Source organism: Pteropus medius, unplaced genomic scaffold (assembly GCF_902729225.1).
Source record: "Pteropus medius unplaced genomic scaffold, Ma_sr-lr_union100, whole genome shotgun sequence".
Lineage (NCBI taxonomy): Eukaryota > Metazoa > Chordata > Mammalia > Chiroptera > Pteropodidae > Pteropus > Pteropus medius.
The window spans coordinates 30,792,650-30,819,486 of NW_024355205.1; the positions used below are offsets into that span (position 1 = coordinate 30,792,650).

Genomic DNA, 26,837 nt, shown 5'->3' on the forward strand with positions numbered 1-26,837 from the left:
TTGTATCTTAAAAAGGTCTTCACAGAAACATCTAGATGTGTTTAACCAAACTGGGCACTAAATTGACACATAAACTTAACCATCGCACATCTGATCTGTGGTGAAACAGATTGATCTTCCATCTTACCAGAGAGAACAGGCCCTACTGTGAAACAACCCAAGGAGTTGCACTTAATTCATCAAAATCTGAAATGAGCGCCTCAGTATATTAAATTGCTACAATTTATTGATGGATCGCATGTGAAATTAAACATTAATTTTGAAATGAAGTTCCTGCATAAGTAACATCTTGGATCTGAAAAAAAAATAAAAAGAGTATGTAGTGACCTTACCACACAGGCAGACTCTCAGGCAAGACTCAAAAAAGAACAAAAAAGCAGTTTGCAAGGCACACGTGCCACCAGGGCCCCTCGCCCAGCATTCTGGGAAGGAAGGCCCCCTCCGTCAGGATGGCCGAGGGCCTTTTGATGGGCAGCCCCGGCAGGGCACACGCAAGGCACGCTGAAGGGCATCCAGCTGCTCTTCTTTATATCTGGGGACAGGGCTCCTGTCTTTAACAGGCTCACCTGCCAAATGCAGCAGAGAGGCGCTGGTGAGGGTGGCTCCCTGTGGTCTGTCGATGGCACCGCCCTCTGCCCCGTGCCCCAGCAAGAGCTCTGTAACCACGTTCTCCCTCTCGGACAACATCTGAGTGTGTTCAGAACGAACCTCTCCAGCCTCTCCTCCTTTGTTCCTGCTACTGCGCTAGGTCAGGGGACCGATGCCTCGTCCCTACAGGAGTGTCCGTACTCCCAAGCTTGCCTTTCTCCCCAGAGTGGCCGGAGGCAGCCTGCAAATCCACTCACGGCCCTTCTGAACGTCCTCGGTCTTGCCATGTTATGTGGTCTCCTCATCTGGATGAGGCATCCTTGGCGATCTGACCTCTTTCTACAGAAAGGGACTCCATTTTTTAATACGAGGGTGAGGCACCCTGTCTTCACAGGCTTACCGAATCTGACTTAGGGCACGTGTTTTGGGAGGCGGCAATAAGTAACGTCTGTTTTAGCTGTTCTTCTGAGCAGACAAATTCGGTCAACCAAGCAGGTTCATCTGTAGCCTGAGTGGTTTAGTCAGTAGACTGCTGCCTCACGTTCCTGGGAAGCTGGGTGGGAATTAGGTTTAAAGGGGAAAAGTAATCGGCCAAAGAAAATGTTAGCAGACACTGTGCCTGAGAGGCAGGTCTCCATAGGGTTCAAGGAATCCTCAGGTCAGCCAGATGTTCCAATGTTACGAATGACCCCTGTGGGTGCAGGAAAGGTCAGTGAACGGAAGACTGTGCCCCTTGCTTAGCTGTTCGTTTTTAGAAGCTGGAGTTCTGGCAAAGTCGCACGCCAAAAACAACCTGCTTGTCCTTCTCTCCCTCCCCGACTCTCCCTGACCTTCACAGTCAAGTGCTTCTGTCCACTGCCCCTTGAGTACTTGTGAGGTTAAGGATCAAGCTCTTCACTGCATTCATGAACCACTGCCAAGTGCCTGGACCCTGGGGCCCTGTGCTCTGTGGTGAGAAGTGGCTCGAAGGGAAAAGGAAAGGGCCCTTAAGTGCCCAGTTCATCTCATCACCTTGAGGATGTCAAGTTTATCTCACCTGTCAGTTTCACATGGAAGCCTTGACTCTGGTCTCAGCTTTTGGGTTCTCGCTAAGGGCCAGAGTTGTGCGTGCGTGCATGTGTAAATACAGACCACTGGCTGCCCACGCTGATACATTTCTTCCACCTAACCGAATGCTAAGAAATCGTTCATTCTTTGGCCCAGGTAAACCATGCCTGAAGGTTTTAAAACACACTTGACGTATTTGCCCCACAAAATCATCAGTTGATCCGTCTTATGTGACCACATTTTAATATCGCCCACCTTAAAAAGTACACTCTGTGGTCCTTTGTCTTCCATCGGCTGCCCATCCACTCCCTCTGCAAGTCCAGTGAGCTCTGCTCACACCCCATACCTCACATCCGGCCACTCTGCTCCCAGCCCCCTCTGGGCATCTCTCACCTGGACCATCCAGGCCACCTCCTGACTGGTCTTCGGCCTCCCCTCTCTCCTATTCCCTCTGCTCCCTTAGTCCCTTCTTCACTCAGCAGTTGCCGAGATTTTATTTCAATTATATCAGATCATATCATCGCCTGCTCAAAGCTCTCCACTTTGCCCATCGTAGTTAGAATAAATCCAGTCTCCCAACTGTGGTCTTGCCCCTCTCCCTCCCTCATTCCCTCCGAAAACGCCACGCTCATCCATACCCCAGAGCCTTGGCACGAGCTTTTCCTCAGCCTGGAAGGTTGTCCTCCCACATCTTTGCATGGCCAGCTCCATTTCTTCGTCTCGTTGTTCAGGAATCCGCTCAGATGTCATCGCAGAGAGGTTTTCCGGGGCACCCTGCCAGCACGGTACCTCGTCCCTGTAGCACCTCGTCCCTGTAGTCCCTCTCGAGCTGTGCCCTTGTTTGAGTGTCTTCATGACATGGAAATAGTCACTTCTCTGCATGTGGTCTGTCTCCCCAGGAGGAGGTAAGCACCGCAGAGACAGCGTCTGTCTCCTTCCTGCTGGTTTCCCAGCAACGAGACCAGTATCTGGCTCAGAGTAGGTGCCCGTGGCGATGCCGAGATGCGTGAATGAGTCAGAGTCCCTCCTCAGCGAGGTGCCCCCCTGGGCTCCCACAGCGGGTGATCTCCGGCTCGGAACGTGGGCCTGGTGTTGTCACAGCTCCCGACCTCCCATGAGAAGCTGGAAATCTGTTTTTGTTTTCTTGTTTTTTAATGTGAAATGTTCCAAATTCTAAAACACTGTGTGAGCCAAACAAAACAGGCTCACAGGCCACATCCAGGCCATGGGCTGCCAGTGTGTGATCTCCGCTCTAAGCCTCCATGATTACTGCAGCTCACCCCCATCGTTTTGAAGAAGAGGAAAGGGTTATTCATTCTTAACCCTAGAATCTGGTGTGAGCTTGGCAGGATGCTTGCATAAGGGCCCAATGGTCGGGTCTCCCCGTGGGCCTCTGAAAGGTCACGTGCATGCTTTTCCTTTTGCATGTAAACCAAAGGCTGGAGCAACCCCATATGCTTCCGAGTCTGGGTACCACATTGGGAGCACATGTGGTGAAGAAGCCAGGCCTCCGTGCCACTCTCCATGGTCAGGATGCCCAGCTGGCTGGCTCCAGATACGTTTCCGGTTCTTTCTAAATGATGATTATTACGATTACAATTATTGTTCTGCACAAGCACCATAATAGCATTTAACAGAAATAAGAAAAAGGTTCAGCCACAAATTTTACCCATCCCATGGAAAGAGTTTTATTTTTCGAGATCTCTTCCGCGTTCCCGGTTTTTATTTTTCACCATCTCTATCATGGCGTATGAGCATAGAACAGTTTTACACGATGACAATTCTAAAGAAGATCCATTTGAACTCTGCTTTTTTTTTTTTTTTTTTTTTGGCTTTAGATTTATACCACGGGATGTTTTTCCATGTGGCCAACAAAACCCTAACCGTGTTAGTCACCTCCTAATAACTTGTTAAAGAGCTATATAGTACATAATTTACTCAATCATTCCCTAGTGGCTGGATGATTTCATTGTTTCTGATTTTCAAATATTATAAGCAATGTATAATGAACTTGTGCTTGTAGCTTTTTCTTTCTTCTGGATTATTTCTTTGGGATAAATTCCCAGAAGGCTTATACCAAAAGCAGTCCTGGGTCTGTTTACAGTTCTTCATATGTATCACCAGAGTTCTTTCCAAAACCTTTTTGCACCAATTTCTACTCATAAACAACAATATACAACTGTGAGTTTCCCCTGCAATTTTGGCAGGGTTATGTATGATTTTTCTCCATGTTTCCAATTTAATAGGTATAAAATGGTCTTTCTATATATTTTTCATTTGCTTTTCTTTGACTATGAATGACCTTGAACATTTCCCCACGTTTTTGTGGTTTTCATATTTGACATTGTGTCTTTAGCCTTTGTCTTTTTTTCTACTGGGATCTTCATTTCTGTTCATAAATGTTTATGAGCTCGTGACAGAGTAGAGATATTGACCCTTTACATGCTTTTTATGCTGTGACTAGCCCACCCCACAGTACATCATTTCTGAACTTATAGTTGGGTTTATTATATAAGGCTGATCACTTGTTTGGTTTTATGGACTTCATATGTTGGGTAAGTTTAAGAGGAAGAGACTGTGTGGCAATGGGGGGGAGGAATGCCCCTAAGTCAGGGCATGTATATGTGACTCCCCCCAGTCATGGTATGACGCCATCATGAGTCCAGAAGCATCCTCAGTGCTCTCGGAAGCCTGGCTCTGAGGATCTATTCTAGTGGGACCACACTCTTAACAGGTATTGTCAAGGCCGTAAGGGTGCTCACCTCCAAGTCTGGGCCCAGAGGAAGGCAGGCAGAGCCTTCATGTCCTGTGCGCAGTGCCCCGGGCTGGCCTGTCTGGAAGGTGTCCAGGCAGGCAAGGCTGTGGTGAGGTGTTGGGCACACGCCCCACCCTGGCCTTGAACAGTGCTTCTTGGCCTTTCTCTGCCATCACACACAGAAAATTATATTTTTATGGCACAGTGGCTGAAAGGGAGGCACCACCCAATGCCAAGATCAAGATTCTGAGGGAATCCCAGGGCCCTGAGGGGGAACAGCCAACATCCCTGTGTCCAGTCACTGTGGAGGTTGGGAAATTCTGCCCAGAAGGTGTACTTGGCCTCAGGGTGCGGAGGTTACAGATGCTGAGTTGCTCTTCAGGGCCCTTAGACTTCCACTGACAGCCTCCTCAAGGTCCCTCCCACTGATGCCACTGCCCAGTCCCAAAGCCAATCCCATATTTTAGAATTTTGTCACCCCGGCAACCCACTTGCAAGTATCAAAATGTGTGTTTTCTATCACTAGTCAGTAAAATAAGCCCAAATTTAATGGCGTAAAGCAGAAATGAACGTTTATGACTTTTTGGTTTCCGTGGGGCAGGAGTTCTGGGGTAGCTCCATGGAGCAGTTCTCGCAGTGGGTCTCATGGGGTCTGGCGATGCTCCTGCTGGAATGTTGGCTGAGGTTGCCGTCATCTGAAGCCTGGCCTTCCAAGGTGGCTCACTTTTGTTGCGGGCAAGTTGTCACTGGTTGCTGGCAGAAGGCTCGGATCTCTTGAGTGTCTTCATGACATGGCAGCTGGCTCCTTCCAGAGCAAGTGATACCAAAAGGCTCACCGTCACCTGCACCACACCGTGTGGGTCACACAGACCACCTCTGAGTCATTGTGGTAGGAAGCTGCACGAGAGTGTGAATTCCAGGAGATGAAGATCCTCGGGGACCATCTCGGAGACTGTTAGAGGCTGAACTGTGTCCCCCCTAAAATTCATATGTTGAAGTCCTAACCCCCAGTACCTCAGAATGTAACTATATTTGAAGATAAGGTCTTTAAAGAGGTGACTAAGTTGAATTTAGGTCATACGTGAGCTAATCCAATATGACTGGTGACCTTATAGAGGAAGAGGAAATAGGACATAGAGACACACAGAAGGAAGACCATGCAGAGACATAGGGAGAGGACAGCCACCAGCAAGCCAAGAGGAAAGGCCTCAGGAGGAACCAAACCTGCTCACTTCTATCCTCCCAAACTGAGAGGAAGTAAATTTCTGTTGTTTAAGCCTCCCAAGGCATCGTACTTGTTATGGCGGCCCCAGCAAACAAGTTCAAAGGCTGGTCATCACCACTACAAAGCAAAAGGGAAGACGCACGAGGCTGATGATCAAGAGAGCTGTGAGACCGTCTTTAAAAAGTGACATCTTACTTTCACACAAGTTCAGACGAAGATAGATCTGGTGTCTTGTCTTGGGGTCCCTAACTCAGAGACATTTCTGAAAGATCTAGCAACTCAGGCCATCAGAACTTATGCTTCATCTAGTGGAAAAGACATGGAACGGAGGGTCTGAGAGTGTACATCAGTGAAACAGCATCTTAACACAGAGGGGAATGAGCCCTCCCACAGACCTGGGCACGAACTTCAGAAAGTAGAGCTTCAGAAAGGTCTCCTGGCTGGGCGTCCACTGCGAGATGTCATTTCCTGCTGCAATCACATTTTCTGGGTGGACTCCTGGGATCCTGCTATTTCTTTGATAAGAAAATAAGAAAACCACCCAATGGGCCTCAAAGGTTGGGCTAAGGCCATCCCAAGGCCAAGTATGGGCAGGCCTGGACTTCTCAGCTAAAGATCAAGGTGCCAGGGGCTCCCACTGTCAAAAGAGTCAACTTAAGAGCAGCCAGCTTAATTATCTAAATAAGCACAGGTTGTAAAGAGCGATTAACTTCAGTTTCAGTCTTAAACAGTAGCCAAAAACATAAAAATTGAAAGTTCGAATATCTTGTTATCACATGTATTGGGGTAGAGGGTAGTTTGCCAGGAAGAGAGGGTGCAAACGAAATCAGCCTGGAAGGGAAATAACCACGTAAAAAAAAAAAAACAAAAAAAAAAACAAAAAAAAAACCCTGCAAATGGTTCAGAGCTCAATGTCAACAAGAATACGGTCAGACCTGAGTCAGACCTGCGTTACCTTGGGCCTCTTGCTGCAAACACACTGTGGTTTCTTTCACTCTCGCCAAGATAAATTCTTTCTTTCCCGGGTTACTTAAGAGTGTAAAGTGCACCTCTGTAAATCACGCTGGTCACAAGACCTCGTGGCACAGAGAGAGTTGGGGTCTTATAAATGCGAGTCTTCTTCTGCCTCTTTTAGCCTTAAGGAATATAGTCAGGCTTATGTTGTAAGAAAAGATAAGATTTCTAGGGCACTCTCATATAATTCTGGCAGGAGCGTGAATTGGGTCTCTTCTGGATAACAGTTTGGCAGTGTGTATCAAAAGCCTTACTATTTTGAATACCCTGTGACAAAGCACCCTACTTCCAAGAATTCTTGTGGAAACTCTCCTGTTTGTGTGCAAACATTTAGCTCTAAGGATGTTCCACATAGAGTTATTTCCAATATTAAAAAATGGAAATCATCTGAATGTCTACCAATAGGGTATTGCAAACCGGGCTGGTACAGCCATAAAATAAAAACTGGGGAGCTCTTTCAAATGATACTTGTGTTCAAATTTTCACAAGTATATTAATAAAGAGGAAAAAGTAGCCTACGAAGTAATATGGACATGATCTCATTTTTATAAATAGAAAAGAGACTAGAAGGATGTTCTCGAAAGATTAACGGTTTTTTTCTTGATGGTGGGATTTACTGGGAATTTGTTTATTTTCCTAGTTTTGGCTTATCTGTGCTTTTCAAGTGTTCAACTACAAACACGTATTTATTTTGTAACAGAAATAACAATAATGTTTATGTTTTAAAACCTAGACTTTAAAAAAAATTTTATACATTACAGTTACTTCTTCCCAATGCAAGTAGCTAATATAGAAATCATATATCCCATTATCAGATCTCTTGATAAAAGGGTTTTTTTTTTTCAATTGATAAACGCATTCGGTTAAGAACCCCAAATAATAAGGCTCCTAAAGACAGCAAAAATATCAACCCTGTGCGTCCACAAAGCAAAATAAAAATAAGCTGGAGGAAAGTTCAAAGGATACATCTTTACTCCTCGATAACTTTTCAGGTTCTTGAGGCAAATCAAGTTAAATAAAAGAATAGTTTCTCATTACAATCACAAAAATATTTTACACTTCTAAAAAAATTGCCTCAGAGACCCTCATGTTTAAAAACCGTGAATTTTATTTCACTTTTTAAGAAAGTTCATTTTGTGCTCCTTCATTTCAAAGCGATGTAAACTAACAAAAACTTAGAAAGTATCTTAAAATCAATAGGAAAAAAAAAAGACCTGTTTTCCATCAGCCAAAAATATCCCCTGCCACTATCTTGGCGATTCTTCTATCAATCTTTTTTTTCCCCTATACATAAATCTGGGCTTTAATATTTCATTCTAACCATACCATATATGCTTGTTTTTATTTGATAGCACCAAAGAAGGCATATGTTAGACTGTAAATCGTCCAAGACCCAGAGGCCTTTTGCAAAAGTACCGTTTTCTCATCTAAGATAAGGTCGATGGTGGTACACTGTGTGCTGGTGTTGGACACTCGAAAGGCAGCGTTTTATGTAATAGTCACACCAGCCAACACGTCAGCTCCTCCCATTCTCACTGTCCGTGCCAGGAAACTGAGGCTTGGGAGAGAGGCTGACGTGCCCGGGGTCAAGCTGTTGGCCACTGCTCCATCCTGCTCCCTGCAGCTACTACAGGCAGAGGGTCTTTCTGGAATCTTAACCCCAACAGACTTGTTATTCAAGCTTGGAAACAACTGGTCGAGAACAGCTAGCATCTCTGTGGGCTTTGCCATCTGCAGTCATCTTATAAAACCTCACAGAAATAGAGTGGAAAAGGTATTTGTCATGTTACATGGGAGGGACACAGAGTCTCAGTGAGTGGAACAGGCTGCCCTCCAGGGGCTCGTGGTCCAATGGGAGATGCAGGCACAAGTGACTAACATAACAACATAACACACCATCAGGGTCCCAGCCCTCGGCCACAGGCCCCAGCTCCGTGCAGCAGCTTTCCATGGCATATGCCACTGTGGTTTCTGAAAACCACTGCTCTTACCCTTTTGGGCTTGGGGGTGGCATATCTGCTCATCCTGTGAGGCATTACATCCCACAAATACAAGGTAGGCGTCTTCTGACTTGTTTTCATTTTTTTTTTTTTAATTTTAATTACAGTTCACATTCAGTATTACTTTATATTAGTTTCAGGTGTATAACATAGTGGTTAGATATTCGTTTAATTTACGAAGTGATCTCTCCGAGAACTGACTTGTGTTTCTGACAGTACCTAGCACAGTGCCTCGTCCTTCGAATATGTTCAATTAATATTTACCGATTGTGAAGATATTGCGCCAGGGTGCTGAAAAACATGTCCTCATGTTTGTTAACTTATTTTATTCATTCATTCATTCACTGATCAGTTATTATTGGATTTCTACAATGGGCCAGGCTCTGGGAATTAGATGATGAAAAGATAGAAACTGTCCCTGTTCTCATGGAGCTTATGTTCTTTTAGGGGAAATGGATTCTCAATACAAATAAATATAATATTCAAAGAGTGGTAAGGTTCATACGGAAATAAGAATCTTCATTCAATGTTCTACATATTTTGCCTATTCTGTATGCAGGGCCAGTTACATAATTTGTGGGGCCTGGTGCAAAATGGAAATATGGGACCCCTTGTTAAAATTATGTAAGAATTTCAATGTGGGGACAGCAGAGTATAATTCTAGCTAAGGACCCTTCCAGCTCATGCCCATGAGGCTAGCTCTGCTTATCTGTTACTTAGCCTATATCGGGTGCTTTAATGAGACAGAAAATCATTGGGGAAACTATCTCCATGAGATTTGAAATCCAGCTCAATATATATTTATTTACAGAAAATAACATAAGCTGACATGGTGGCTGCATGCAGAATGCAACATAAAGTTTTCGTTGCTGTTTCCTGCCTTTCAGACTGCTTGTCTTACTCGGCTTTGCAAGTATTGTCCAGGAGGTGCTATGGGAAGCAGAGATGCAAAGTCCTTGTCAACAATCATCATTTCGGAAGCCCCTGTCTGCCAGGAGTGAAAAAATACCTCACTGTCACCTATGCATGTGGTAAGAACACATCCTCCACAAGGTGCTGCCTCTTCAGGACGCAGTGACCGTGTGAACAAAGGAGCTGCTCGCAATAAGCCCAACTCTGGAAATTGTGTTGTCGTACCAGACAGTCGAGATTCGAGAGCCCCTCTTTCAGCCTTTAGTTGTTTATGACTTTCACATCAGATAAGCATTAGAATTTTCTTTGGTCGAAATTTGTTTTAAAAGCCCTTTCAGCAATCAGATTGGCAGCTAACAGGAAGAGTAGGGGAAAAAAACAAACAAAGGGGGTAAAATTGTTATCCCTGAGAATAGTGATTTTAATCTGGGTTCTTAGGAGGCTCTAAAATTTATGGGTATGTCATGCAAGTTCACAGAGGTATTGTCGGGCTCCTCGTTGTCCTTCCAGTCCTGCTTTTAGGGCCCTAAATGACTGGCTTTCCATGCTTCCAAGAGCTGTTCCATCTACATGAAGCACAGATCTAATGCTTTCGCTAAAACAATGAAATATTACGGCAGCATTATTTTGTTTTCCTAGTGTCTTCAAATAAAATGAAATGCCTGGTTTATTAGATTCCAATTTTGCAGAACTACTTAAAAGGGAATCAACAGTTCATCGTGCTCTGAGGGTAAGGTGGGTTTTCAGTTTGTCATCCTGACGTGTGGACTGTTTTTTTCTTTTTCTTTTGAAATGAACATAAAGCAAAGGGAGAGCAAAGAGCACTGTAACTGGAGAGCCGAGCCCTGGGCTCATGGAAACGCTCTTTTCCTGCCAGATTTCCCTAGACTTTTTTTTTTTTTGGTAACAGTCACTGAGATATACTCAGATCGTTAATTTATTCACCCATTAAGCGTACAAATCAATGTATAGATTCACAGAATTGCGCCACTGTCACCACAGTTCACCTAAGGACATTCTTATCACTCCACGAAGAAATCCTGCACCCTTTAGCAGTCACCTCCCAGTTCGCCCCGAATTCCCACCCGGGCAACCACCAGCCTATTTTTTGTCTTTATGGATCTGCCTCTTCCGGACATTTTATAAAACTGGAATCATACAGAATGTGGTTCTTTGTGCCTGGCTTCTTTACCTAGCCTATGTAGCATGTGTCAGCACTGCGTTCCTTTTTATGGCCTCGTCATATTCTGCTGTACCTCCAGCCTTTTATGTCCTGAGCTAAAAATGTCGTCCCCCGCAATATCAGAGCTGTCACACGTGCAATGAAGCGACTAGGTAAACGTGTTGCCAAAATAATAGCACCTGAGCTCACATTCCAGGAAGACCGATTCTCTTAGCCCTCCCAGTCTTTCTTCCTGCCCGCATGTCCGAGCAGGGCTGGGCGGCGCGGAGCCCATTCTGGCTGAGGTTCCCCAGGAGGCCACACCAATCACTTTGAAGGTCTGGTAGCTTTAGGCCTCTCCGGCCCAGTGTGGAAGGAGGAGCAGGACTTTAGCCTCTAAAGAAGGGGTGAATTTCCTGCTGCCTTCAAGGCTGAGGCGAGAGCAGTTCCTGGGCTGTCGCTTTTCCGAGTGGCGAGAAGTGGATTTCAGGTCTGAGAGTCACATATCCCAGTTCAAGCTTCTTTTCTCTCCTTCATTCATTTAGCACGTTGTGGGCATGTTCTGGGTCAGGGGTTGTGCTGGGTGTTAAGGATTTAATGGTTTAAAAAAAAAAAAGGCACGGTCCTTGTCTCATGGAATTATCAGCTGGGCAAGAGAGATAGACATTAAACAAATGACCAGATAAATCTGTGATTACCCTTTGTGATAAATGCTGTTTTGGAAAAGGGCAGGTTGCTGGGCGAGAGAATGAGGGTGGAGGGACCCTGGTTTAGCTTGGGGGATGGTTTGAGCCCCTTCCTCCGGACTGAACCTGCAGCTCTGCTCTGGGGTGTGGGCGGAGATGCTGAGTGGCAGAGAGGCGCTGTGAGGGGGAGGATGGCATGAGGTGGCACTGGAGGTGTCCAGGACCACCAGGACCACAGCCTGAGGGGTCCCGGCAAGGGGCACCAGTGCAGGGTGAAGACCACTCCAGCTGGAGGGCGGAGAACGGGTTGGAGTGGGATGGAGGTGGGAGACCCGTTAGCAGCAACGAGGCCATGAGGGCTTAGCCTGGAGCGGGGCACAGTGAAAACCGAAGAGTTGGGGAAGAAAAAACACATTAGAGATGCTGAAGACCCGGCCCGTTGGAAACAGTGGGGTCCAGAGAAGGTGAGGGGGTGGGATCGACCTTCGGTAGGAGAGAAGGGTGTCCCCTTGTCATTCCAGGCGGAAGAGGGTTCTGGGAATGGATGAAGGGAAGGCTTGGAGCTTCTCCCGTGGCCTCCGTCATCTCAAAATAAGTCTGAGATGAGGTCATCAGTCAGAGGACTGGGGGTGGGGGGCAGAGTTTGAGGAGAAGAGAGGAGATCTGAAGGAAGTGCCAGGGAGGAGGGGGTGAGCGGTCAAAGTTCTTGGGGACACAGGTTTCCTTAATGGTGTGGTTCCTTCCAGCAGGGCCAGCTGCTCCCGAGCAGGCGTCCCCCAGGCTCACTGGGCAACGGCAAAGGAGGGAGACAGTTGGGTGTCCCCACGGGAATGGTCACAGCGGAGAGGGGTAGAATCTAAGATGGGGAAAGAGGGACGTGTAGACGAGAGGAAGGGGAAGCAGGAGGTCAGTGGAGGCGTCCGGCGAGGTTGAGGTATTGCAGAGGGAGAAATCTGAGTCCACCTGAGGGCCGGAGGCAGAGGCGGGGGAGGGGGTTGCATCCTGGTTTCGGGTGTGTGCCCGTGGAGGAAATGCGGGCGTTGAGAGTGTCCTTCCCATCTTCCTGGGTCAGTGCTCCCTGGTCCATCAGCGTGGTCCCCCAGGAGTTATTCCAAAGGGATGGAGTGACTCTCACCGAGAGGCACGTTCTCGTGTCCCTCACCCACCTTGCAAACAGACACCTACTAAGACACCTCTAATTGCCTTCTAAGTGGTTGATATTTTTAAAATATCTCCCCCCTGCCAGATGGCTCTTGACTGTGAAACCTGAATCATTAAAAAACGATTTGCAATGTCTGCATATTTTATAGATCACTAAGTGGGCATAGAATGTTTTACATTTTCAAAAAATTCTCCTGACCAATGTGGAAAGTCGATACGAAGATTCTAGAGGCTGTCAATAATTAATTTCTAAGCGAGTCTATCTTAGTTAGGACTCTGGATGTGAGTGAGGGAACCAATGTGAGCTGGTTTCAGCCCAAAGCGGGTTGGGATGGGAGGTATCATATTACTAGAAGGTCAATCTCAGTGGCCTGGGCAAAAAAGCAGGGCCTCAGGCCGGCCCTGGAAAGGCAGAGGTGATGGCGGCCGTCTCTCTGCCTCTCCTCTGCTTCTCACAGCACCTCTGCTTTCTGATTCTCTCTCTCTCCTCTCTCTTTCTCTCTCCCTCTGCAGACCGCCTTCCTTTAGCCTGGGCCGGGTGGCATACAGCCACCGCCACAGCCCTGTGCGCATTTCATGTTACGATTCTCACAATAGGATGACTCACAGTCTGGCCATCTTAATTCCAGTTTTCTAACAGAAAGATATTTCATTGACTGAGTTGGGGTCAGGTCATTCCCCCTCCTTTGGTCAGCCCTGGACAGAGACCATGTGATGTGATTGGCCACCAGAGAGGAACCCAGCCCGCCCCCACCCACGTCGAGATAGGCTCCTGTGAGGGTGAGGGAAGACACGCCCCGCCAGGTGTCTGTTCCAATACCCTGCTTCTCATCTCTGCAGCCAACCAGGCTTTGCTGCTCTACTCAGCGATCTTGCTGTGCCAACGTAGGAGACACGCGCCGCCCCCCCCCCGGTGGGTGGAGGGTCAGGTCAGGCAGGGACGAGTGATGAACATCAAGCAGGCCCTGCTGTGGGGACCCTCATTTCTCCAGAAACACATGCCACGCAGGTCCAAAGCGATCAGGCTGGCCTGAACTGGGGGCAGGGCTGCCTCACCAGGGCTTGTCCTTGTTGTGTAGCCAGGGAGAATATTCTGAAAGGGTGAGCATCTGCATGCAAAAAGGCCACTGAACCACCACCTCGTGGCCGAACACACGGAGTCATAAAAAGGGGACGTCTTAATTCATGCCACACATGTTTACTGAGCACAGCTATGAGCCAGACACAGAGCTGGGGATGGGGCAGTTTCAATGAACAACATGGCCCCTGCCCTCGCAGCCTGCGGGACAGAATGTGGTGAATCTTGAGCTCTGGGGACCCAGGAGACCAGGAAGGCTTCTCAGGGGAGGTGGTGGTGTCTGAGGCAAATGAGATGATGGGTGTGTACGATCCAGCACAGCAAAGGTGGCGGGGAGGGCAGGGCAGGCAGAAGGACCCGCGCATCCAAAGGCTGGGAGGTGAGACCTGGAGTGGGACTCCAGGGGCCTTGGGGGATGGGCAGTTAAGGCTCGGCTTGTACCACGGGCGTCGGGGAGCCACTGAAGGATTTTCTCAGGGGGCATAATCAATTTACATTTTAAAAGGAACATGCCTCCTTATTTTATAGAGCTTCATTTAATCATGCCTCTCTCATCGAAGCTCTCAGCTTTTAGGCTGGGTGGAGACTCTCTGGTCTCGTTCTGTACCCTCGGGGGAGTGATTCAGGCTGTGGGGCCTTTGCTTTTCTAACTGTAGACACTCTGGCTGTTGCCGACCACTCAGGGCTGGGCGCTGGGGCATTGATTGGGCTGGGAGGCGCATCACCCCAGTGTTTAATGCACGGCTCAGCGAGGTCCTCTCTACTGTCCCTCCAGGTTTTATCATTAGTCCACACCCGTTGGACATGCTGAATTTTAGGCTTTCCTTCTAATAGGACAAGGAGACCTGGAGAACTCGGCCAGCTCTCTCCCTCAGAAGAGGGCCCCTCTCCAGATCCGGGAGGGTCACCAAGACAGAGGCACAGCCAGCAACCTGGCCTGACACAGGAACCATGTGGGCCTCAGCCTGGGGCCGGCACAACTCTTGAGAGATGGGGCAGGCAGACGGTGCCAGGATTTGAGGACAGAGGATTAGGGGTGCCAGGATTTGCAGATGTTCGTGCAGTCTGGACACCTGTTGAGAAGGAGGGACAGTGAAGCAGACATCATTTTCGTCTCTGCTGTGAAGAAGTCTTTTCTGCCCTAAGTTTAACCTGTGGAGGCTTCTTAAAGTCTGTGCTGACCCCTAGCTTGACACAGACGTTTTATTAAGGGGGAAAAAAAAAAAGAATTCAAGATGGGGGTCTGCCCAAATTTAGTGACCATTCGAGTTCATTATAATCATCGTCTCTGGTTTTACCTAAACAGTCTTGAGAGGGGACTTGCCTGAGTGGGAAGCACTTTGCCGTCCCTATAATCCTTTCGAGGAAGGAATCCTTTATCCAGTTCCCAATGGCTGAACATCCCACGGGCAGCACGGCATCGTGGAAAGGTCAAGGCCATGTGTGAATGAGGCCAGGAGTTGAAGGTTTGCTTCTTACTAGGTGAAGGGTGCACCTCTGAGCCTCAGTTTCCCCATCTGCAGGGATAATGCACATCTTCACAGGGTCCCTGTGAGGACTGTGGAAGAAGCTCTGTGTAAACGCCGAGCCCAGGTGAGAGCTCCGCGAACAGTGGTTTGCTGGTGTTTTCACAAATGTGTCTGCACTGCAGACAGGCGGGTTTGAGGGGTGGTCATAAACCACACCCCGGGCTCCGTCTTCATTCTTGAAACAAGCAGATGCAAGAATCTGACAGGTGTGTTGACACCTGTTGTCGTTTTAAAGGTCCTAAAAGGTTCTTCCGCCAGTTCCCTAATGTGGGCTTACAGCGTACACAGACAAGTCGATCTCCGAGTGCCTGGTTATTCTGCAAAACTCATCCTAAAATGCCCTTCCTTGCCGAGCTCTTCCCATTTCTTGAAATATAAAGCCTCCGGCCTTTGCAGAGAGCCAAAGCATTCCTTTGGCCACGTCTTTAAGAACAAGCCAAGGGACAGACATGAGGAAGAAGTGCCACGGGCAGGGAGGACTTACTCCCGGAACCAGGGGTGTCCTTCTTGGGGCACAGAAATGGTCGAGAGGCTATTTCATCAGGAAGTCTTTTGTGGCAAACCGTTCAGCAATCTGGAGCACTGCTGTGGCCCTGGGGTCAGCAGCGAGCCCCGTGGTCAGACAAGGGCCAGTCCCTGGGGGCTCTGGACAGGTTCCGCCTCCTCCGCCTGGAAAGCGATCCTCGTTGCTGATGGGCACAAAGGTGCCAGGACCCGCACACGGAAAGTTTCACCATTTAGCAAAGTTCTTTGCTTGTTGATCCTCGGACATCCCCAGAAGAATTTAGTTAAGCACTCTGAGAAAGGAAACGAGGTTATCTCGCTGCTGAAGATGGCTTACTAGCTCTTTATAAAAACTCAGTGCAGTCGAACCGTTTGTGTTGGCTTCGCTTCTATTTCCTGTTGCCACTTCTCCCAGTTACCAGCTGAGCTAAAGAACAAACAAAAATAAGCAATGTTCTGCAGCAGAAACATTTGGTTTCCTCCCCCTCCTCCCAGCCGGCAGCGGTGCGCTTGGCCTTCAGAATCCCTGCTTCGCCCTCCAGATTAGTCGCTCTCATCTTGTCCGCGTTGCCTGGGGGATCCTGAGACCTGGATGGTTTATTCTTAGAGTCAGTTGGGCAGAATCTTAACCACGTTCCGAAAGAGTCTATCGCACTGCCCTCCGCTCCTCATCTTCCTACCATCCTTTCTCAGAACCCTTAGAGGCTCGTTCTAGCGTGGGGTCTTAGAACTCTCTTCAGGCTTATGATGGAAGCAAGGAGTTAAAGAAAGAGCTGTTGGTAAAAAGCAGAGTTGGAAGTAGAAGGAGTCAGTGGTGGATTCTGAATCGGTTATGGCCATTTTGTTTCACTTCGTGTCAGAGAAGTTCATGTTCGGAGTTAACAGTATTATTAAGGTACAATTTGCATATCTTAAAATTCACCCATTTAAAGTAAAAACAATTTGATTTCCAGTCAATTTACAGAGCTGCGCAGCTGTCACCACGCTCCAATGGTAAAACATTTCCACGATCCCCAAAAGCTCCCTCGCACCCATTGGCAGTCAATGCCCATTCTCATCCTCCAGTCCTAGGTAACCGCTGATTTAATTTCTGTCTCCATAGATTTACCTCTTCCCGATATTTCATTTTCATGGAATCGTTCAGTAGATGGCTTCTTTCCCTGAACAACATTTGAGGTTCCCACGTGCCGTAGCATGCACTAGAACTCTACTGCTTGTTATGGCCGAATTGTATTCTACTGCATAGATATATCATATTTTATTTATTCTTTATATATATATTTAATACTGCAAAATAGACCTACAATTACCCTTCTGGGGCATCTGATGATCACGCAGGTGCCGTTGGTGTATGTGTGATTGTATCCGACAAGCAGAGCTAGTGATTAATGTACTGATTTGCAAATTGACTTTTTAAATCTGATCTACATTGCAGTCAAAATACATAGGAAGTGTCCTAAGTCTTTAAAATATTTCTTTTTGGTTTTTAGTTCCCAAGAACATACTCACCGCGATTGACCCAGCTATCACTAACCTGAAACCCTCTCTGAAGCAGAAAGATGGCGAACACGGTAATTTTTATGGCTTCCCAGCAGCCTTTCTCTTTAAGGAAAGGTGAACAGCCCTGTGCAACCCTAGTCAGGTGCACATTGGTTCAAATGAAAGGGGTGTCGGGAGGTGCCGTGGTGAACAGTAGCAAATGGTGGCCAACATGTCATTTTGTTTTTCTAAATTATAGGTGAACGAAATCCTTCTTCCATTTCCCTAAGAGAAAAAGCAGATCGAAAGAGATCTGTTCAGAAATAAATTTGGGGTCCCTGGAGTCTACGATGAGCTTATTGGAAAGATGATCACATTAGGCGCCTGGGTGGCCAGACCCAGGCGGGACCCGCGGGCCCGCGAGCTCAGGCCACCTTCTTTCTTGGGTTCTCGCCAGACTTCTGTAAACAGGGGGGAGGAGCATTTTGGTTTTCTTATCAAATGTAGAACGGAATGCAGACAGGTGGAGCTCCTGATAGAAACTGCAGAGCATCTGAGATGATGAGAGTTTTGTGTCACTTTCATTACATCTATGAGATCTTTTTCCCCTAAGTATAAAAGTGTGCCCGATGTGGAAAACACAGGAAAGCACCAAGAAATAGAAATCAGCCCAGCGTCAGAGCGTGGAGATGGCTACTGTCCGTGCTCCACGCTTTTCCCGTTCTGCCGCTCCAGCTTTCTCCCAGGCGCTGCGTCTCCCAGGCCTCCTACCCACACCACGGAAATCCTGGTCTCCTGGGAGCAGAGGCCCGAAAGTGCTGTGCCATCCTCCCGTGGGGGCTTCTGCTCTGTCTGACCTCCCCAGGGGTCTCGAGAGCCCCAAAGCTGCCCCACTGGGAGCTCCCCAAACGCCATCACAGCAGTTTAACCAGGCATCCGACCCCAGATCTGCCCTGCATTTTGTTGTAATTTCCAAAAAAGTAACCCAACTCGACCCACCTCCGTAATCTGAGGTTGGTTTTATCTGTGGTCAGCAGAGCAGATAGCAGCTCTGAGGTTAAGCACGACATTATTAGATGTGATAGATGCCATTGCCATGAGGATGGGGACATAAATTCGTCCCCTTCTGCAGTGGAGTGGATGAGTGGTACTTGAAGTTGGAACCAAGACGTTTTAGAATTTCCAAATCTCTCTCATCATTTAATATTTTCAGGGACTACTTACTCAGTGCCCTTTCTGGCTTAGTCTCACATAATTTAGTCAGAGGCCCATGTGTTTGATTTCTATGATTTTGTTATTTATTATGGCAGGAGACTGTCAATAGCTGTGATTAATCGGTCTTGCATTTTTTTTTTTTTTATGAAACAGGTATAAAGTCTGACCCAAGTGAATCGAAGGTTCTGAGGAAAGATGGAGTAATTGTTAGCAATTCTCTGGCAGCATTTGCGTACCTTAGAGGTAGGTCGATGAATCGAAGGGTCTTACAATGCTAACGGATTTACTAAATAAAGCCTTACTAACGAATGCACTATTTCATTGCAACGCTCAGCGAGCTAAAGAAACATGACTTTAAGTTTGACATGGCAACTCTAGTCTTCTAAAATCTGGAAACACAGAGGCCTGAATTCAGTTCCAATTCCAATCGGGCCACCAACAAGAGAATCACACCAGGGGGTAGTAAACAGAAGAAGTCACACTGTTTAGGAGTCAGGGTATTTTATGCTTCGAAAAGTAAGAACCCGAGGAATGCATTTATTTCTCAGCTCTCAAATTTGGGAAGGGCCTGGGATTAGTGAATTCCACCCTTGGCTGGAAGAAAGTTGTGCCAAACCATCACTTAGTAAACAAAACTGGTCATGCCCTATGAAGACAGAGTCCCTTTCTGAGTCACCAAGTTCCTTCTCACGGTTTCCCTTACAATCATCCCGTCCAGGATCAGTCAGATTCAGCCTTCCGCCATTAGCAGAGCCAGAGTGGCTCGGCCGTGAGGGGATGGGGCACACTTTCTCTCCTCATCGTCCTCGGCCCGCCTGCGCCGAGGCCGTGTTTTAGAATGTCAACTCTGCAAGTTTCGGCAATGCGTTCCTGGCTCTGTTCAAGGAGGCCAGTCCCTCCGAGGCCTTTTGTAAAATACGTGTTAACATACTGAATTACGGGGTTATTATTCAGGGCCTGCCAGAGCTGGGGCTGTTTGGGGTGAGCCTTTCTCAGAGGAAGATGAAGGCTGAAGGGAGCCTCTCGGCTAAGGAGGCAGAACAGCCTTGGGATCCTCTACTGTTCTTGCATCTTCCTGTGTCAATATTCCTCCTGTGTGCTTGTTGTGTGCTTGCTGGTTTCCTTGGAGACTCTCCTCTTTCCTGACCACCTCCTATTTCCATTTCTTGCTGTTCCTGATGATTATCAAAGTTAAGAGATACAAGGAATTTGATTGTCAAAAATATCCCCAAATTTTCAAAGTCCCTGGAAAGTCCCCGTAGAGGAAAGTCATCATGAAAATCCTCCAAACAGAGAATAATTAAAGAGGAGTAAGGAGGACACTGTTCACTGTGCTGCGGCCACTGTGGGCCTTGTCACTGCCTCTCAATAACTGTCCCAGTCAGCAGGTTAAATGACAGAAATTTATTTTCTCACAGTTGTGGAAGCTGGAAGTCCATGATCAATGTGCCAACAGATCTGGTGTCTAGTGAGAGCTTCTTCCTGGCTCAGAGACAACTGCCTTCTTGCTGCGTCTTTGTAGGGCATGGAGAGGGAGAGAGGGCTCTCTGGTGTGTCTTAGAAGGACCCTAATCCTACTGGATCTGGGCCCCACCATTATGACCTCATTTGACCTTGATTACCTCCTTAGAGGTTCTGTCTCCAAATACAGCTGCATTGGGAATTAAGGCTTCAAAACATAAATTTTGAGGGGAACACAATTCGGTCCATAGCAACAACCCTGAGAGAGGGGACTCTGGTCCCCCAATCTGCACATAGGGAAGCCCAGGGTCAGAGGAGCTGTTCATGGCCATAGTGTGGACATCGGCAGGGCCAGGATTCAGACTCAGTAGATATAAGACCAGTGCTCTGGCTTTTCCAAGCAAGAAGTGTGCCCTGCAGAAGTTTGAGGGATGGAAACAGCATGACCTCGAGTTATCTGACTTAGCTTCCTTCCATCCCTGTCTACCCTTCTCTATGCTCCCAGAAATCACTGCAGGGATTCCTCTGTTTAGGGATCCCATCTCCGCTAGATGTTAAGCATCTCAGCAGCAGATTTTGTCATCTCAGTTATTGTCATATTCCAGCACCCGGGACAGTAGCTGGCACAGAGTAGATGCACAGTGAGTAGCTAACAGATGACAGGATGATGAATCTTCATCTGGTGTCGTGAGCTGTCCCGCACCTTATTATCACCCTTATTTGCTATGTATAGGTATTCAATTTTAAAGAAATGTAAGGACTTGATGGGTTGTTATTTGGTTTGGTTGAGGGCTGTTTGGGCACATTCATCTCAGTGAACCACAGCCAGGCCGTAATTTCAAGTTTAAGAGAAAGGAGCTCTAAATGCCCTGTGTCAAGTGTTAGGGAAATTAAGCCGCCACAAGAAGCTCATTTGTCACAGAGGCTCACAAAGTCTTCATGGAACAGGGGCCTCTGCACCTGCCTGTGAATTTCCTGGGCACATCACTCGCTGGGTGGTCACTCTGGATGTTGTCCCCAGCCCACAGCCTTTCCTCACCAGGCATGCCAGCTCAGTGCAATGAAGTGCAGGTCATCAGGCTGAACATTTCAACAGCCAGCATCAGACAATGCGAGTGTCACCTTCGTTGCTGCTGGAAAGTGGTGCCTCAGCCAATTATCAGATGCATCCTCGGCCCATTGTGGGGCTATGATCTGAGGGCCGGACTGGGGCCCCTGGACACCCAACGAGGGGAGACCTGCCTGCAGGAGCAGCCGGGAACCAAGGGAGCCGAGAAAGTTCTGGCAAAAGCAGCCAGATGGTCAGGACACTGTGTGTATCCAAGAGGATATTTCCCCGGGTCTGGCTGCAAGCAGCTTAGATGTACTGGGAAAGCCAAGTACATGTATAGTGTGCTTATAGGGACACGTAGGGACAAGTAGACTAGAAACCAAAATCAAGGGCTTGCCTCGGGATGTGGAGGCACAGAGGTTGGTGGGAAAGAATGAGAATATCTGGGGTCCCTGACAAACAGTTTCTCTCCTGGCTGTTTAATGATCTGTGAGACATTTCAGACACAGACCTACTCCTTGAATTCATTCTAGAATTTAGATCATGGGTCCGAAGAAGCTCAAAGAGAAAATTCGAGGGAAATGTGTGTGTGACTGTGGGGTGTGTGTGTGTGTGTGTGTGTGTGTGTGTGTGTGTGTGTGTGTGTGTGTAGACTATTGGAAGGCATTTTATGAGCCGGTTCAGCCACTATCCGCAGCAGAGTGCCTAAGGAGAATCATTTAGATGATCTTGCTGAAAACGTGACACCTTCCGTTCCACCTAATTAGTATTTTAGTGACATCTGCTTTATGTGTTTCCCTCACACATGCCTGCAGGCATGCCTCTTGTGGACTTTATATTCCTCTCACTGCCCTATGGCTGTGTGTGTCTTTAGCCGTCTGGCAGAGCTTGCTGTCCACGGGAAGGAAAGCAGAGCTTCTCCTGAGGCGGGAAGGCATCCTTGTTTTATATGAAAGGAACACCGGCGTGTCAGACAATCCCACACTGAAACAGAAGTCTAATAACACATTCCAAAGTCAGAGTCACACGAGCTCCTGTCAAGGGGGACGGCTGGAAATCAGCGCCGCCTTGTCACGTAGGTGTGGACTCGGTGTGTTCCCACGGTCCCTAATCTTCGGTTCTATGGCGGAAAGTTATCATCACATCACCAAGTGCCCAACGTACTCTGTGCTTTCACCTGATGGTGGCAGGGCCCCAGGGGGTGGAACCCTCGCCCGGAACTCTCGGTGTCTTTTTTGGACACAAAGCAGTTTGAGCCGGAGCTTGTGTTGGCTCCAGGCCAGGGATCTAAGGGTCAAGGGGCCTTCAAGGCCATGGGCCACCATCGTGAGATCCCCAAGTGCTTATTACAGCTGATGAAGTTAACGTCATTCCCCTGAGCCTGTGACGAACAGAGGCTGAGCGGAAAACGATGCCAAAGATAACCACAGACCCTGCTTAACCACGAGGAGACCAACGCCTTTATTTTTCCGGAATATAGACTAGGAAAAGGGGTCGCAGAAGACTGAAGTGGTCCAATCGTCTCTAGGAAATGTGCCCCAAGTGCACAGATAGGAGCTATGGAAGGAGCCGGAGCCTGACCTCCGGGTCCCAGCCAAGCGATGGCTTCAGACGCGAGGGGTCTGTGCCAGCTCACCTCCGGGCCTTGATGAACATCTGGCGATTCTGTGACCTCAAACTAGTCGCTTCAGATGACCAGGAAGCCTCGTTCCAGCCGGCTTGCCAAGCCCTGTGCCTGTTCCCCATCTCTGACCGTGGGTCTCAGCAGCTCAGTGTGGACATGGCCTAGAGGTGACCACTGGGCAGGAGGAGTGTCTGAGCCAAGAGGCACCTAGAGTCTGATGAGTGAGCTCTCCTGGCAATGGGGCCCAAACCCTCACCTCCCAGGCAAAGGGAAGGAGGAAGAAAGTGAACTCAACGTTACAGAGAACCACCCACAGGACACCATGCCTAGTGCTTCGGCTCCGTGACTGGCCCCCTTCATGCGCTCGGCAGGTATTGTGTAGTTCCCGCCATGCACGTGCCTGGGGATTTGGCAGTTTGGCCCCTGCCCTCACGGGGCTTGCATCCTAAGGAGCAAGAAAGGACAAATCACACTCGGCGATTTAGTGACATTCAAGGTGTTATGAGACCCATTGACAAGGGGACTTGGCCCAGACGGGGGGTTGGAGCACGGAGGTGTAGATGAAGAAGGAAGAATCATTCCAGGAAGAAGGAACAGCACGTGCGAAGCGCCAAGGTGCAAAGTTATCTGGCCCCTGTGAGAAATGGAAAGACTGTGGCGGGAGAGCATGGAATGGAGGGAGGAGACTTTGGAGTTGAACTTGGGGAGGGTGTCAGGGGCCAGGCCATAGCAGCCTTCACATTTGATTTTTAGTTAATGAGAGGAGGGAGACCATTTACAAATTCTAAGTAGAGCAGTGATATGACCCGATGTGCATTTTTAAAAGGATGACAGTGACCATGGTGGCGAAGATGGACGAAAGGGTTAAAAGAGGAGAGAGCCGACCGGCTGGAGGCAGGCGAGACGGGGAAGAACAACATTTATATCATCCCTGGTTTTCAGAGAAATTCACTAGATCAAGAGGCACCTTATGAAATACAAGCTACTCACCGGGAGATATTCACAGTACATATGCTTTTAAATGATTATTGTCAAGAATACATAAAAACTATATATATTCTTTATATGTAAGAGGAAAAGCACAAACAGCCCAGCAGAAAAAAAGTGGGCACACGTCTGGACCCAGCATTTTGAGAAGAGGGAAGACATAACCATCCGAAGAGATGTACATGACTTTGAGATCAGGCAGACGCAAATCGAGACCATAGTAAGATACCGTTTTATGCGCATATGACTGGAAAAGCATTTTTAAAGTCCACCCGTGGCAGGTGCTGGAGGAGAGGCGTTGCGGGATTCCTCACATCTTGCAGCCACTTTGCAAACCACTTGGGAGGTATTTCCTAAAGTTCTCACACCTTAAAACTCACCCGACTGCCCTCCTGAGTCAGTGCCCACGAGAAACCCTGCACTTACGAGAATGCCCATGGCTGCAGCGCCCACCCGCCAGCAACCTGGCCGCAGCCCTGGTGCCCACCAGCAGGAGACCGAGCGTGTCAACTACGGTAGAGTCGGGGCAGTGGAAGGGTATACAGCGATATAATGTTAAGTGAAAAAAAAAAAAAGTCCCAAACACTATCCGTAACGTTGTACCCTCTTCATCAAGGTTTTAGGAATGCATAGAGGTACAATAAACTATAGTAAAAGGCAAGCAGGGGAGTAATGACCATTAAAATGACCTTGATGGGGAAGGCTGAGGGGAGAAAGAACCCGCTGGTTAGACTCAGGTCGGTGTCACGGCTTCGCTCCCCTGCCTCAGGTCTTAGCATCATTTTGTGTACTATTATTTAATAGCTTTGTCCCAAGTGCCAGTGCCTCCCAGTCCGCATTCTACCACCACTCCCAGAAGGAAGGGCAAACAGCCCTTCCTTCTCTCGCAAAGGATACGTATCTGTATTTGACCAAATCTTCAAATGCCTTGACTCTTAGGAGGAACGTATTGTTATTCACGGCACTTCAAGCACAACTCACTGCGTCTCCCCTGCCAAAATCAAATTTGAATGCAGACTTCTGTGTCTTAAAGAGAGTGACGAGACCGTGCTAGTCGGGGGGCGGGAGGGAGGGGAAGGCAACAAAGAACAACACATCCGAGTCGGACGACTGCACTTGAGCTGCAGGTGAAGGAATCAAAATGAAGAAGGTTCAAGTTTCAGGAAGATAATGCGTCCCACTTAGATCTTCCCCATCAGATGACAGTGACTGGATCCTTTGACGAACGTGAAACTTAGCAACACTCACGTTCTGAAACTCCAGTCTGAAACTCTGAGGAAGGACAGAGGCATGAGGACCGCAGTTTTCCTTACTCGCATGGAGTGAAGTGGCGGGGGTCGGAGGGGTGGGAATTGTGCCCAGGGCTGGGGCCGTTCAGCGGAGCTGAGCTGAGCAGATCTGGTGGTTCCAAAGGCACAGCTCAGGGTCTGGGTTCCACTCTTGGATCTGCCTAAAGAGGCCAGCTGAACTTCAGCAGTGGCTTCCCTTCTGGGCCTCAGCTTAAGCCAGTGTGTCGGGGGTCAGCAAACTATGGCCCACAGGCCAATTTTGTAAATAAAGTTTTATTAGAACCCAGTGACCCCCGTATCGTCTGTGGCTGCTTCTATGCCACACCCGCAGAGATGAGGAGGTGCAGCACAGACTCTGCGGCCCACAAAGACTGAGACATTCGCCATCTGGTGTCCGCCGACTCCTGGTCTGTGTTATGAGGGAGTTTGCTGGGTCATTATTTCCCAGAGTGGGAGTGCTAACACCTCCAGGGGTACACAACTGAAAAATGGGGAGAGTAATAGTCCTTTCAACACAGGGTTAATGGAAGGATTAAACGTATGTAAGGATTTAGACCTTAAATGGGGTATGTAGTACAAATTAACATTGTTTCTATTATTATTATTATTATGAATTAATTATTATTATACAATCATTTGGATATAAGAATAATTACCAGAACTTTCATTTATATTTACTTCTTAATCTAAAAGAAATTAAGCTTGGCTAGTATCTACTATATTGGTACTTCCATTCATGTATAAACTTTATATATAAATTAATTTTTCATAATTTACCACTACTAACAGCTAACCGTTTATTGAACATTTATGACGTGTGAGTGTTCTGAGACCTTTACAGGAATTAACTCATTTTATCGTAAAAACTCTGTAATAGGAAGGTGCTATGAGCCCCGTTTTTCAGATGAGGAAACCGAGGCACAGAGAGGTTATATAACTTGCTGAAAATCACACTGCCGATGAGCAGCAGATCTGAGTTTGAACCAGAGGAGATCATATTCTGAGCATCTCTGTTATGTGTCCTCTCATATTACATGTATTACATATATTGACTATGTCTGTTCAAAACCTTTCTTTTTAATCAGTGGGGGTGCATGACCAGTTAGATGTGGATGGTCTCCAAGCTGCTGCCCAGGACTGGCATTCCGCATCAGCCTCCTGCCTGGGGAGACTTTTGTTCCTCTGGGACTTTGGATTGGTGAAGACTGGCAGCTCCTCCTCCCAGCTCCTGACATGTCCTTTTGCCCCCACAGCCCACCCTGAGAGAGCGGCCCTACTGTTCGTATCCAGCGTCTGCATTGGTCTGGCACTGACGTTGTGCGCCTTGGTCATCAGAGTGTCCTGCACCAAGGACTTCCGGGAGCTGCAGCTGGCGAGGAAGCACCTGGTGCCAGGAAGTGACACGGCCGAGGAGGACAGCGAGGATGAAGATGGGGAGGAAGATTCCTCTGACTCCGATTTTCCAGGAGAACTGTCAGGGTTTTGCAGGACTTCATATCCTGTCTACAGTTCCATCGAGGCTGCAGAGCTGGCAGAAAGGATTGAGCGCAGGGAGCAAATCATCCAGGAAATATGGATGAACAGTGGTTTGGACACTTCACTCCCAAGAAACATGGGCCAGTTCTATTGAAAACCAGATGCACCTTGATGCAAGTAGAGGGAAGAATCCCAAATGGCCCTCGAGTTCTGTTTCACTTGTACCTTCTATGAAGGAAGATTTATCATATCATCTAATACTGGTGAAGCCAGAAAACTATTAAAGGGACATTTCGAGCTGTTTACAACACATTTCAAAATAAATCAGGAGGGAAGAGGTCTTTGCTTTCTATATTTATTTAAATTTATGTCTCTACATTAACATAATTACAGTTCACATTTATTGAACGCTTGTAATGCCAGGTGCTGTTCTGTTCTCACTGCTTTTCACGTATTAAGTCACTTAATCCTCACAAGAACCTCATGAGGTGGTGCTGGCATCCCCATTTCATAGATAAGTAAATAGAAGATATTTATATTTCCAAGAAAATTATACCAATATATGGGACAGCAAGCATGGGCTCACCTGCTATA

At 47.7% G+C, this 26,837-nt stretch overlaps 1 protein-coding gene across 4 annotated transcripts in view; it reads left to right on the forward strand.

Annotated features, from left to right (window-relative positions):
- EVA1C (eva-1 homolog C) overlaps window positions 1–26,584 on the forward strand; it is a 66,707-nt gene extending 40,123 nt beyond the window's left edge. For all 4 annotated transcript variants that reach the window (XM_039857393.1, XM_039857395.1, XM_039857392.1 and 1 more), the window contains 4 exons: window positions 9,517–9,660; window positions 17,152–17,232; window positions 18,509–18,598; window positions 26,021–26,584. In XM_039857393.1, coding sequence (XP_039713327.1) covers window positions 9,517–9,660; window positions 17,152–17,232; window positions 18,509–18,598; window positions 26,021–26,397 — 692 coding nt within the window. In that variant the 3' untranslated portion in view covers window positions 26,398–26,584. The remainder of the gene's footprint in view (window positions 1–9,516; window positions 9,661–17,151; window positions 17,233–18,508; window positions 18,599–26,020) is intronic.
- The last annotated feature ends 253 nt before the right edge of the window (window positions 26,585–26,837 follow it).